This window comes from Cetorhinus maximus, chromosome 24 (genome assembly GCF_964194155.1).
Source record: "Cetorhinus maximus chromosome 24, sCetMax3.hap1.1, whole genome shotgun sequence".
Taxonomy (NCBI): domain Eukaryota; kingdom Metazoa; phylum Chordata; class Chondrichthyes; order Lamniformes; family Cetorhinidae; genus Cetorhinus; species Cetorhinus maximus.
In genome coordinates this window covers 14,829,290-14,843,288 of record NC_135902.1, presented here as the reverse complement: position 1 = coordinate 14,843,288, position 13,999 = coordinate 14,829,290, and the positions used below count along the sequence as shown (strand labels likewise).

Sequence of the window (13,999 nt, the reverse complement as noted above, 5' to 3'; positions counted from 1 at the left end):
AGCATACCCAGAAGGCAGCTCAACCTCCAAGACAACATGAAGAACCAGCAACGGCAGAGCCTACCACCCCTCCGATAGAACTTCGAACAAGATATGGAAGGATTATAAGGCCTCCAGACCGCCTGAAACTTTAAATCCAAGGGCTTGAAGGAGGGAGATGGAGGAGTGGTAATGTAGTAATAGTGCTAAGGTAGTAATGGTGATAATGTAGTAACAGCAGAGTAACTGTATGGGACTGATAACAGTGTAAGACATGAAGTAAACTAAATACCTCCAAATACATTGAATAAAGAGTTGGGGGGAGGTGTAGTATAAGTGTCTGGCACGTACAAGGTTAATGTGGGACTGAGCACAGTACCGGTCACACAGTGATGTAAGAAGGCACATGACCCGGACCCAGGGTCAGTGTGGTGTTGAGCAGAGACATGTATAGACCTAAGCATGGAGACAGCTCCTAGCTTGTACACTTTACTATACATGTGTAAATAGCCCTAGTAGTTAATAAAGACTTAACACTTAACCTTTAGAACACTACGGCAACTTCTTTAAGTCAAACCGTCTGTAACCAATGCCGACACGACACTCATTCCCTTAATTCTGTACAAGAGTGTCAGTCTAGATTTTGTGCTGAGGTCTTTGATGAGGGATGGAGCTCACATCCTTCTGACGCAGGGGTGGGACTTGGCTAATATTTCTTATATTATTGTCTGTGCTTTATCAATTTATTTATAGTTCCTGAAGGTGATCTTTCAAATTAGCAGATTTTATTTTGTGTGTTCCTCATTGTTGCCTCATTTGAAACACAAGACAAAAATTGCAATATAGTAACACACTGGATTATAGAGCATTCCAACTATTCTTTCATGAGAAAGACTCTTACGAGTAATGCATCAATTTTTTTGCCCCTTAAGATGCTGGTTCTGATGTTTCCATGGGATGACAGTGTTAATACCTCATGCTATTGATTGCACTTCACACGTGAGTCTAGATGGTTTTGCTTGGGAGACATCAGACTTGTTCTCACTCAAGTAAAAGCAAAATACTGTGGATGCTGGAAATCTGAAACAAAAACAAAAATTGCTGGAAAAACTCAGCAGGTCCGACAGCATCTGCGGAGAGGAAGACAGGGTTAACGTTTTGAGTCCGTATGACCCTTCATCAGAACTAAAGAGAAATAGAAATGTGGTGAAATATTAAAATTAAAAGCTGTTAAAAGGGGAGTGGAACAGGTGGAGCTGGATAGAGGGCCAGTGATAGGTGGAGGCAAAGGAGAGATTGCCAAAGATGCCATAAATATAAAGATGACCTTTTGTTTATGACATCTTTAGCAATCTCTCCTTTGCCTCCACGTATCACTGGCCCTTCCAGCTCCACCTGTCCCACCCCCCTTTTAACAGCTTATATTTCACCACATTTCTATTTCTCTTTAGTTCTGATGAAGAGTCATACGGACTCGAAACATTAACCCTGTCTTTCTCTCCACAGATGCTGTCGGACCTGCTGAGTTTTTCCAGCAATTTTTGTTGTTGTTGTTGTTGTTCTCACTCAATGTTTGCTCTTGAACAGGAACTATCAGATTGAAATCAAAAGTGATAATCGTTCCCACACCCCCCCCTCCGGCCCCCAACTCTGCTTAGTTACCAATTATAGTGTCCAAGCTGGGATCAATTAACTCTACCGAGACTGGGAATAACTGGCTACCCACAGCTCTTCATGGTTTACTATTACACTTGCTCATCCACTTAGCCACTGAGCTATTATTGCATCCAGGTCTTTTTCCACTCTAAGGAGCAGTGGGAACAAACCGTCAACTGATGATTAATGGGTAGAAATAAGACAGATTATATAATCCGTGTCATTCTTGTCTTTGTTGGTGATTTAATGGAAACAGAGAACAGAGTCATCAATAGATAATTAGATATTTACTTAATGGACTGTGCTGTTCATTATTCATCTAAATGAGCTGGCGGTCAGGAATACTGCACTCTGATTTCCCAGAGGATCTGTGTCCAGGTGGCTCCTGCAAGAGGAAAATTATTGATTGAATGGGGCATTGAAAGTGATACCTGACTGTCAACTCTTCAATGCAGTGCCATTCTCAATGCCTTCTAAAAGGCTTGCCAGTGAGGAGAAAATAAGTGAGCCTGTCTCTTAATTTTCTTTCTATTAGTCCCTATGTTGTACAATATAAAGAGCAAAGAATGAGAAGAATAGATTCTTCCTTCATTGATCCAAACCTAAAAGAAACACACCTGCAAATCCCATAGCAAAAGCAAAGAACAATACAATAATTCCTCACTTAAAGTTTTAGTTGGGTTTTTTTAAATTGCGACTTCAAAGTGAAACAACTTTAAATGATTTAGACTTTTCCATAGGAATCAATGTTAAAACCGGAGGTAGTTTTTTTCGAATGTTTCTCGCCCGTAAAAACCAATATACAAGTTGAAAAACTGTACCATACATGCACAGTCCTAGCTGAAAAAAAATTTGTGAAATAAAATAAATCACTAAATATTAAAGAAATACTACATAGATTCAAATCAGATGACATTCAAAAGTCTCTCCTTCTTAGGCAGTCTCTTGGGTTTGGGTTAGACTTGCTTCCGCTCCAATTAGATGGGTTTTGAGATGGCTGATAAATCCAATGCACAATCTGCAGGCTCTGCTACATGCAGAGTTTGGACAGTCATATAGATGAGTTGTTTGGAGATTTGTGCACTCGCTGCAACTCCTTGACTTCACCTCTACATGTTTCTGGGAAATCTCTCAATATGTTTTGTGCCTTCCTGAATGAACCTTCGCTATTTTAGTTGGTCAACATGAGTCTGTGGGGATGTTTGATCGCTCAGGGGTACTTTGAGGACATCCCTAAAGAGGAGGTGGCTTTGCGTGATTAACGCTTTGAAGCTGGGCATGTTGGCTTGGGAAAGGATACACCACTCCTCTCCCTGGCAACTGTCTGTCAAATTGTTTTCAACCTTGGTGTCATATCTGACCTCGACAAGAGCTTTCAAACACATATCCAAATTGTCACTAAAACGACCTATTTCCACGTTTGTAACATAGCCCGACTCGGCCTTGCTTCAGCTGCTTTGATGCTGAAACACTCATCCATGCCTTTGTTACCTCTAGACTATTACAATGCATTCTTGGCTAGCCTCCCACAATCCACCTTCTGCAAACTTGAGGCAATCCAAAACTCTGCTGCCTGAGTCCTAATGCACACCAAGTCCCAATCACCCATCACTCCCTTTGTTTGTTTACTTATATTGGCTCCCGGTTAAGCAACATCTGGATTTTAAAGTTCTCATCCTTGTTTTCAAACCCCTCCATGGCATCGGCCCTCCCTATCTCTGTAATCTCTTCCAGCACTACAGCCCTCCAAGGTGGAACACAAAACCAAGAGACAGAGCTTTTCTTTACAGAGAGAGTTTATTGACTTTGTTCAGTCTCATAGCTCTCCACTCACACACCCAGTGGTCCCTCCTGTCCCCTATTTAAACTCTTTTGTAAAATAAAAATCAATCAAAAACCAATAAATGAGGGGGGTGGTGGAGGTTGGGGTGGGGGGGGATGACAGCCCCTGGTGGGCCACTATACTGAAAATAAAACATCAAAAGAAACTTACAAAATCAAATCAAAATGTCATTTCTGGGGTGGTGTCCCCTATTTATACGTGCTCAAAGTACTAAATTAAACAATTCCCTTCACCTGTGTATCTTAACAATATAATTAACATACTATTAACATTGGTAATATTCATGTGAAGTGCCAGGGTGGTTCATTACATCAAAGGCACTATACAACTACAAGTTCTTGTTGGTAATTTAAAATGTCAACAGTTCATGTTGAATTCAAGACCATTTAATAAATAAAACCCTTCAAGTCTTCATAGCTGATTCATCGATATATGATGCGGTTGACTCTTAACTGTCCAAATTGGGTAGCCAGTTACTTGGTTGTATTGCGACCTTCTCAGGGCAACTAAAGATGGACAATAAATGCCAGCCTTACAAGCTGTGCCCACATCCCCGGACAGATTTTTGAAAAGTTATGTTGTTGGAGTCAGCAACAGAAAATGGCATCATTAATTCAGAGGAAGAGAAGCAGCCATGAAGTAAAGGCATCCAGAGCCAATACCCTCAATTGTAACTGAAGTGATACTATAAATTGTGATCGCTGATGAATTCCTCAGGATCGAACTACCTTGGAGGTGGGACTGTGCCTCAGTATGTGAAGAAGCTGTATGGGTAGCACTAACACAGTACATTTTAACAATCTTAAATCCATCATACTAACAGACTTGGAAGGTTGTCAAAGCCAGTTTCCTTGAGGATTTCAGCAGCATTCACCATTTAAACAGAATTATTGTTTAAATTGTTAGAGAACACCACCATAATAACTGCAGCAGAGAGTTGAAGATGACACGGGCAAATTGTGTTCCTGTACACATTGCCCTAGGGCAGCTTTGTGTGTGTAAACCTTCCAGGAAAATGCGGAAAAAAAAACTGATGAGCAATCCTATCGGGTTTACATTCCTATCAGATTTTTAAGAAGTTAATTCTTGGGGTGCGGGAAGCACTGGAAAGATTGGCATTTATTGCCCATCCCTAGAGTATCTTGAGAAAAATGGGCCTTCTTCTTGAACAGCTGCAGTCAGTGTGGTGAAGGTGCTCCCACAGTGCTGTTGGATAGGGATTTTCAGGATTGTGACCCAGCAGTGACGAATGAACAGTGATGAATGTTCATGTCAGGATGGTGTATGACTTGGAGGTGATGGTGTTCCCATGTGCCTGCTGATTTGATAAACTTTCTAATAATACGTTATTATTACACGTAATTGCTGTACGATGGAGAATGCATCTTGATTGTATAGGAAATTCTATAGCATGGGGAATAATCTTATGATGCACTCCTATTGTCCCCAGTGCAATGAGGAATGGGCAATAAATGCTGTCTTACCAGTGTCACCTACAAAAATGGTAGAGTTTGTTCAATTCCACGTACTTACTCATTTGTAAAATAGGAAAACTCTGATCTTCCACAATCAATTTCTATGCTGATTATATACAGCTGTATGTAAGAATGTCTGAGTTACATGTTTATGAGAGACTTATAGTCAGCTTCTCTCAACCCCAACTCCCACTTCTCAAAATTCTTTTTATTCTTACTTGTAATCTTTTGAAGCAGCATTTCACTCAAGGGGCAATTCTTCATGAGTTGAGCCTATTATGTATATCTCCCATGTAGGAGTTTCTATCTTCTATAAACTACTCTACTTATGGTTATTTTGAGCTGCGAATTACAAGAGGAAAAATTGTCTCATGCAAAATGTTCTTATGCTTGATGGGGTTAGTTTATCTCTACCCATGATTACAGATTTAAAATGATTACAGGATAACTAAAATGGTTACAGCAAATGATTACAGATTTAACAAATTGAGAAAAGTAAATAATAATAAAAAAGCTGCTTTGTTCCTTTACTCCCAGCAATTCAACTCTTCACTGATACCTAACATCAGAATGCTCAAATATGTTACTTCCAGCAAGTAAACACTTCACCAATGTCTAGCTCAAATATGCTATTAACTGTGGCCATACAATCACCAGAGGTGGCTGGCTCCTATGGGTGTGGATTCTTCTCCCCATGATCAATTGGGCCCTCTCCCTAAGATTTTCTTCTGACAATTAGCGGTGTCTTCTTCCTTCAACTGCAGTGCAGGTCTCCAATATGTTCAATCTTTTATACTCCTTTTCAGGGGATGGGGTTAGTTCATTAGTATTGACAAGCTATTATGAAGCTACTTTTAAAAGCACAATACCAAATTATATTTGAATCATGTTATGGCACAGCTGATAGTAAATGCTGAGCTGCTCAAATCCCAAAGGGAAACTTGAAACAACTGCCACAACTGTTTTGCAATTTGTATAAATTTCAACATGCATGCCTTGAATTCAGTAGTACTAAGACCACCTTATAGGTTTCTTACACTTATAGGTTTCTTACAAAACTAAATTAAACCTTTATTAATAGAAGAAATGATTTTGAGTACACATAGATCTACAAATTACTACTATGATAACTTCTAAATCCCCTAATTAATCTAACTCGCAGTTACACTTTGATTAAGGCAACAATGAGACACATGGATTTTTAAAAGACCCAGGCAAAGTAACAAACAATACCCTGAACTGTGGAATTCAAAGTGAGTTTTTCTCAGCTTCAGTTCCTTGTAGACAGCAGCTTGAGGATTAGATGCTGAAGGCCTTTCACACTTGATAGATCTTAGAATTCTTTCCCTTGCACACAACCTTTGCTCCTTTATACATATTTTCCCCTTTGAATGCAAATTCCCATTGTTTCACTATGTTTTTGGACTTTACCTCGCTAATAAAATAATAATAGTACCAATTTTACCAGTAATATTTGGGAAAAATAAACACACTGTTTCTTACTTCTCCTGGCTAGGTGACACAATTCACTCCTCCTTTGAAATCACTCTAGTCCAAGTTTATTTAAAAATGCAAACATTCCCTTTGCCCCTATGTTTACCTACTTAACATTTCAAACCTAGTTTATCTTCTGTTATATCAAAGCCTTCAGGCCAGCTGCCTTTAATTCAATTAAGTTACACACGTCCACACACAGACATAGACCCATAGACACAGAGCCCACCAATACTCTACAATAAATTCCAATAACATTATGAGAATTATTATATCTTCCTGACAATTCATTGAGACAGTTGTCCAACTTTCTTCTGCTTTCTCCAGTAATTTTCCATTATGTAAAGCCCCTTCTAGTCAATTTTCTAGGAATGTTATACTTTGCTGGAACACTTATCTTGATTCAACACCTGGTCTTCATAACTAAAACACTAGTGTCTCTGGCTGGCTTATTATAATATCTGTTGTTTTCTGTGATAACATTTGTCCTCGACTCTCAGCTTGGTAAGGCTTATTTTAGAAAAAACCTCACAAAAATTGCTTTCTCAGTCCACGTCACTTCATTGCACTGTGTAATGGGCAGCATTGTCGATCATTGCCCCGAATTTGTTTAAAAGGGTTTTTTACTTTTTTCTTTTGCCTACGCTTGCTTTTCCTTGTTTATGGTTATTTACACAGATTTAGTGCAAAGTCAAAAATTATTAAAGAAAAGGAACACAGAGAAACAGGAAATGCATGGCAGGTAGGATAGGCTAACTTTTCACTCGTGCCTCTGTTGGAATTACCACTTTTCAATGAAAGGTGTGTGGTTTTAAGGTATTTCCTGATGATACAGGCTTCTATCTAGCCATGATTATCAGTGTGTGTTTTGTAACTGGGTCCAGCTCTTTTCACACAACAATTGTACAACTTTTGAATTCCCCTCCCCAAAAGATTACTGATGTTGGGTCAAATGCAATTTTTCAGACTGAGATCGACAGTTTTTTTATTAGGAAAGGATATCTAGGGATATGTAACAAAGTCAGGTAAATGGTATTGAGCCAAAGATCAGCCACAATCCAATGGTGGAACAGACTTGGGGGGCTGAATGATTGATTCCTGTTCTTAGGTTCAAAACTGCTATGAAAATTACTTCTATGTGGATACAAATGCTGAACCATGTGACCAAATGGTGGTGCTTTCCGAACTACAGGTCATAAGCGAGTAATAAAATGCATCTTTACACATAGTCCAGCTCAAGATCTTTGTTTTAGCATCTCATTGATATTATCATTAGACATAGTTAGACGGAGATGAGGAATTTTTTTTTTCTCTCAGAGGGTTGTGAGACTGTGGACTCTCTTTCCCAGAGAGTTGTGGAGTCTGGGCCATTGAGTATTTTTAAGGCAGAGATAGATAGATTCCTGATGAATAAGGGAGTCAAAGGATATCGGGAGTAAGCAGAGAAGTGGCCTTGAGGCCACAATCAGATCAGCCATGGTCTTATCAAATGGTGGAGCAGGCTGAAGGTGCCAGATGGCCTACTCCTGTTCCTAATTCATATGTTTGTATATACAGGAAGGTCACATAGGTTAAAAGGTTAAAGGGATACTGTTATTGGAAATTGTGTTGAAAATAAATACATGTGCAATAATGGGGTAAGTAAAGGAAATGTTGCAAAGTCCACATTGCTACTTTATTGGTTGCAAAAGTAAATGGTAAAACTTTGTGGACTTTAAGTAGTGCATTCCAAAGCTGTCACCATCAGAGAACTGTGAAAGTTGTAATGACAAGAATCACAGATTTCAAATTTGTTCAAACATATGGTGTGCTTACTTTATTAACTTCTGCCAATTTCCTCCTCCTCTCGCAATGCTGTTGACTTCTGCAAGGATACAGTTCCCTGGACGTGGGCCTCCTGCTGGTACTTTTTGCCCAAGTAGCCATCCTTTATGTGTGAAGCCTGATCCAGAAGGTAATTACTTGCAAGTCATTTGGCATGGCAGGCAACTATAGCTAAGTCCAATAGTGTTCTTAACCACAACACACCTGCCAGCAGAAGTTGACTGAATTTGTGATCAGGAGCAGGAGTCCTTCATGATTTGTCTCAAGAGTGACTGGGATCAATTGCAGCAACACCCATGCCACCCTGACTGAGTACGGCAAACTCTGTGCAGGCTTGGAAATTGAACCTAGGACATTGCTGGTCTCTACAACTTGGATAGAAACAGAAGACACTGGAAGCGCTCAGCAGGTCAGGCAGCAGCTGTGGACAGAGAAATAAAGCTAACGGGTGGATTTTCATTCCGGGTGATATTAGTGAGATGGACAATAAATGCTGGCCTAGCCAGTGATGCCCACATCCCATGAATGAATAACAAAAAATACAGGTTGGGACTGTTTCTGGATCCACAACCTGCCCAGGGGACAAAGAATCACTCATTGTGATTTTCAAGAAGGTGCCCCCTTAATTGGCCTGGAGATGGATTTAATGCCCAATTAAAGACAGTGGGTGGACTCTCAAAGCTGCGGGGCCAATCAGAGGCCTTCCAGTTTGAAAGGAGCAACAGGATCCCATGGTAGGTAAGTAAGGGGGAGGGCGCATAGTAGAGGTGTCCTCTCTTCAACTTTTTGAAATCTAAATTAAGAGATGGCTTTTGTAGCCAGGCCACTGCTGTGGATGGGGGAAGTCCCTCTGTAGGGCAGCCTGTGGCTGCTCATGCATGCAGGCACAGCCAGGAGGGCCTCTTGGCCTGCCTGGAATGCTGACGCCGCCCACCCGACCTTGGCCTGCTGCTCAGCACACACCTCCCGGCACCTAATCTGGTCCCCACCACCTGCGGGAATATAGATGCCAACTGGAAAATCTCAGTCGGCCTCCTTTAATTAATCTCAAGTGGCTCTTAATGAGCCATGTTGGCTGCCTGCTGCATCTGCAAAAATGGCCTGGAGGCGGAATGTAGCCGGGGAACCAGCATGCTGGCTGGACGGGATATTTTTAGCTCATGCCTGCCTTCAATCCCAGCCCAAGTGAGGGCTGAAAATCCAGCCCAACGTTTCAGTCGACAGCCTTTCATCAATTTTGAAGCATCAACTCTGATCCTCTTTCCCCAGATGTTGCCTGACCTTCTGGGTGCTTCCAGCATTTTCCGTTTGTATTTCAGATTACAATGTAGCATAGGGCTGCCAGCCCTCCAGGGTTGGCCTGGAGACTTCCGGAATTGAAGATCAATCTCCAGGACACTGCTGTGTGCAATCCTGGACAAAAACCATAGGGATATTAAAAAAGAAAGTTTTTTTTGTCATTTAAAAAAATATTTTTCTTTACCAGATATAAAAATATTGAAAATTGGTGGAAAAGGCTGTTTGGCTGACAGTCAAGTGGTATTCAGTGGGGTAATGAGTCTTTTTGCTTTCCAATTGGTGTAGGAAGCTTGGATGTGTTGGCCGATAAATGGCTGGAGCGTGGGGGCAAGTCATGTGATGAAACCTCCAGAAATACATTTAATCACAGTTGGCAACCCTAGTGTAGCAGGGTCATTTGAGACCACAGGGGCTGGTCATCCCTGCTCTTTTGCCGGTCACCCCGAGCCCAGGTTAGGGTCCCATGTTCAGAGTTACGAGCCGTGGCCAACAGCAGAACCAGCAACTTTTCAGTGGCGGCCGCAGAAGAGCTAGGGCCTTGAGGGTCATCAGCTGCTGACAGGCTGTTGTGTCTTCTGGTTCCCATGAGTTAGAAATAATCACACTTTAGATTCAAAATACTGGAGCTTCATCGAATGTATTTCTTGCAGCTCTCCTTGTAGACTGGTAGACTGACACATTACTGACTCAGCACATTACTGCTGTGCAGCAAAACGTGGCACCCCGGCATATATATTCACATAACAATTAATTCCTAGCTCTTTACGAACAAGATAACAATATAGCACAGGTGAGGATGCTTTGGATCGTACTTGTGTCTCCACCTCCTGTATTCCTTTTCCTAGTCATATTGCTCAAATGGGAGGCACTTGCGAGCAACTGAAGAGGAAAGGGCAGGACCGCGAGGCATGAAGAAATGAGCAGAGAACCTGCTCTTGGGCAGATCACTGCTACATTTCAGATTTTCAGCAATGGCAGTGTTTTGCTAATGGCTCTGATACAAGTTAGCTTTAACAACTGAGTCACTGGAGGAAGCTTAAAATCATATTTTTTCTATTAACTTACACTAAAAACTATTGCTCAAATATAATGCATTGTGGTCACATTACAGTGCATGCTTTAAGTCATTACTGACTGACAACGTCTCTATTCTGGGATCCCAGCAGACTGATTTTGGGAGGACTGATCAGACTGGTTCCTCTGCAAGGGCTGCTCCTCAGTGCGCATGTGCCTCATCCCCGAGGGCGGTTACCAGGGACGCGCCTCTGTTACCAGCGCAACGGCAGGGCTCCGGCAGGGCTCGGCTTCCATCTCCGGCCGAACAGTCGGCTCCGGCCGGAGGTCGAGGGTCCGGCGATCCACTCAGGGAAGCGGCGGTTCCGACACCTGCCTCAGGCTGTTGTCATGGCGAAGAGTCAGGTCGGAGAAGAGTCGGCCGTAGGGTAAGAGAACTGGAGTTCGGCCAGTCTCTGGGGCCTGGAGCCTTGTATGTCCGGCATCCTGTAAATTGGCCAGGGTCCTATATTGTGTTCAGTGTCCTATATTATGGTCAGTGTCCTGTATTATGGCCAATGCCCTATATTGTGACCAGTGTCCTGTATCCTGGCTGGTGCCCTGTATTATGGCCAGTGTCCTGTATTATGGCCAATGCCCTATATTGTGACCAGTGTCCTGTATCCTGGCTGGTGCCCTGTATTATGGCCAGTGTCCTGTATTATGGCCAGCACCCTATATTATAGTCAGTGCCCAATATTGTATCCAGTGTCCTGCATTATGTCCAATGTCCTGTTCCCTGTATTGTGGCCAGTGCCCTGTATTATGACTGGTGCCATATATTATGGCCAGTGCCCTATATTGTGTCCAGTACCCTGATTCATGGCTGGTGCCCTGTATCATGGCTGGTGCACTGCATTGTGCCCATTCACCACAGTAAACAGAAGCCGCTTATCAAATGAAGCTTTAAAGCGAGACTCAGTTTAATGACATGTGGTTGTAGCATCATTAACATTTGGCTTTTACAGCAGGACCATGAACCAATCCATGACCAGTTTCTACAAGCATTGTTTTCAGGCTACAAAAGCAGTGCATGTTTTGTACTCTGGTCTACACTGAATCAGTTGCTCTTAGTTTCTCAGTTAAAAGAAAAAAATTGCATTTACATTGCATCTTACATGTTCTCTGGATGTTCAAAAGTGCTTTGCTACCAGTGAAGTACCTCTGAAATGTAGTCTTTATTACAATGTAGGAAATGTGGCAGCCTATTTCCCCCACAGCAAGCTCCCAAAAACACAAATGTGATAGTCATCTGATAATCTGTTTTTAGTAAAGAAGTTTGAAGTAAAAAAGTTTGAGCGATATATATTTTCCATGGTGTTGGGAGAACTGTGCTGCTTTTCTTTGAATTGAGCTGTGGGATCCACTTGAGAAGGCAGATAGGACCCCGGTTTAATGACTCATCCAAAAGATGGCACCTCTGATAGTGCAGCACTGCCTGAGTACCACACTGGATTGTCATCCTGGGTTATGTGTTCAAGTCTCAAGTGTGAGACTCGAGCCCACAACCTTCTGACTAAGAGGTGAGAGGGCTACCAGTCAACCAACGCTAACGCCAAACAAGTCGGCGAAGGGAATGGAAACGATAATTCTGAAATGTTACTTTAAATGCTAAGAGTAGGACAATGGGTCTCAAATTCAAGCTGGCAAAATATAAATTTAGGACTAAGGTAGAACAAAATATCTTTGTCCTTGCAATTTGTCAGTCATGAGTTGTTGAGGTTTCATTTATTAATTTTTTAAAGTTATTAATAGCTCTTGAACATTTCTGCACTGTTTTTATTATTTATTTAATTTAAAGACAGATTTTCTACATCTAATTTTTCTTCAAAAATATGGTTCACATCACTCCGGTGCTGTTGCTTGGTGCATAGCCACCAACAGTTGTATTAATCCATGTAAACTGTTGCAGCCAACGTCAGCTGTTCTGGTTGAAGCTTATTGATACCCGTTATTCATTACCTTTCGTGGTCCAGTAACAAAATATCTACTTTGAGCCATCAGAGAAGCTGCAAACACGGCACAAATAGTAGCAGGTTTTTCATATTGAACGATGGATGGCCATGATTAATGCTTGCACTATCTGTCATCTAAGCAGATGAACAAACACGATACATTTCATGAGCTAATTTATGCAATTCACAATTTACTATCATTGATATATTTTCTGACTATAAAGTATTGCCAGAAAGATCCAACAAAATGAATGAATGTTTGTACACCTCACATGTGTGTATTTCTGGTTTTGTTTTTTAAGTTAATGTATTGAGCCCAGAACTCAGGGCCATGTATATGTGCCCACTCCCCAGTATTGTACCCAGCTGTGTTCTGCCTGGGACCCTGTATTGTGCCCAGGACATGGGGCCCTGTATTGTGCTTTGTGACAGCGGACTGGCGCCTTGCATTGTGTCTGGCTCCCCTGTATTGTGCCAGGCACCAGGACTCCTTGTTGTTTCACATCACATGTGTATATCTGTTTTTGTTTATTTTAATTGATGTTGCACAGTTTGGAGTTTCCCAATGGCATTGTGTATAAATGCATTAACTGATATGTACCTGAGTGATACAGACCAAGGACGTCCTGTTATGACACAGCAGTTGGTAAAGGCTGAGTTATTTAAAATCCCAGAAAAAAATTTTAAACAAGTGTCATAACCTATATTTTCAATTGGTATGTTTGAGATGCAGTTCTGAATTCAGAAATGAAACCAACAAGCCTCCAGATGTTTTTATATAAATTAACTTAAACATTTATTAATTTAACAAGGAATTAAACATATACACATATCTATAAATTACTTTTAAACAAATCCCCAAATCAATCGCTCCTAGGTAAATCTTCACCAGGGCAACAATAACCCATAGACTTAAACAGACCCAGGTAAAGCACAAATTATCTTACAAATTCAAAATGAGGTTCCTTTCAATTTGGTTCCTTTGCACAGTTGTAGGCTTACAGGCCTCTAACTTACACACAAAAAACTCTTTTCTGTATATGCCTATCCTTTCCTTTGAATGTAAATTTTCATTGTATCATCAGGCCCTTTGAACTCCACCTTTTCTAACAGTAAAACCCCTTGGTGCTTGGTGTCTCCTAGCTAGGTGCAAGATTTCACCCTCAGTCTTTGAATGGTTTATTCAACAAAATGTAAACGTACCCCCTACCTTACTGTTTAATATCTCAAAACTACTATATACCAAAGCACCCAGACTAGCTGGCTTTAATCCAGTTAAGACACACACATTCACACCCACAGACACAGACCCTACAACAAGTCCAATTTTAAATAATTTCCAATAACACTATATACATTAATATCTTCATGACAGTCCCAAGTTTGACCCCCATCCTCTCCACTAGCACCCTACTCCCCAC

The 13,999-nt window shown here is 41.3% G+C and overlaps 1 protein-coding gene and 1 long non-coding RNA gene across 3 annotated transcripts in view; both read left to right on the top strand.

The window, feature by feature from the left end:
- LOC144699658 (uncharacterized) overlaps window positions 1-13,999 on the top strand; it is a 167,455-nt gene that overhangs the window by 24,339 nt on the left and 129,117 nt on the right. The gene's annotated exons all lie outside the window — the stretch shown is intronic.
- The window catches only part of LOC144699657 (uncharacterized), a 96,778-nt gene continuing 93,595 nt past the window's right edge, over window positions 10,817-13,999 (top strand). For both annotated transcript variants that reach the window (XM_078570776.1, XM_078570774.1), the window contains exon 1: window positions 10,817-11,012. In XM_078570776.1, coding sequence (XP_078426902.1) covers window positions 10,975-11,012 — 38 coding nt within the window. In that variant the 5' untranslated portion in view covers window positions 10,817-10,974. The remainder of the gene's footprint in view (window positions 11,013-13,999) is intronic.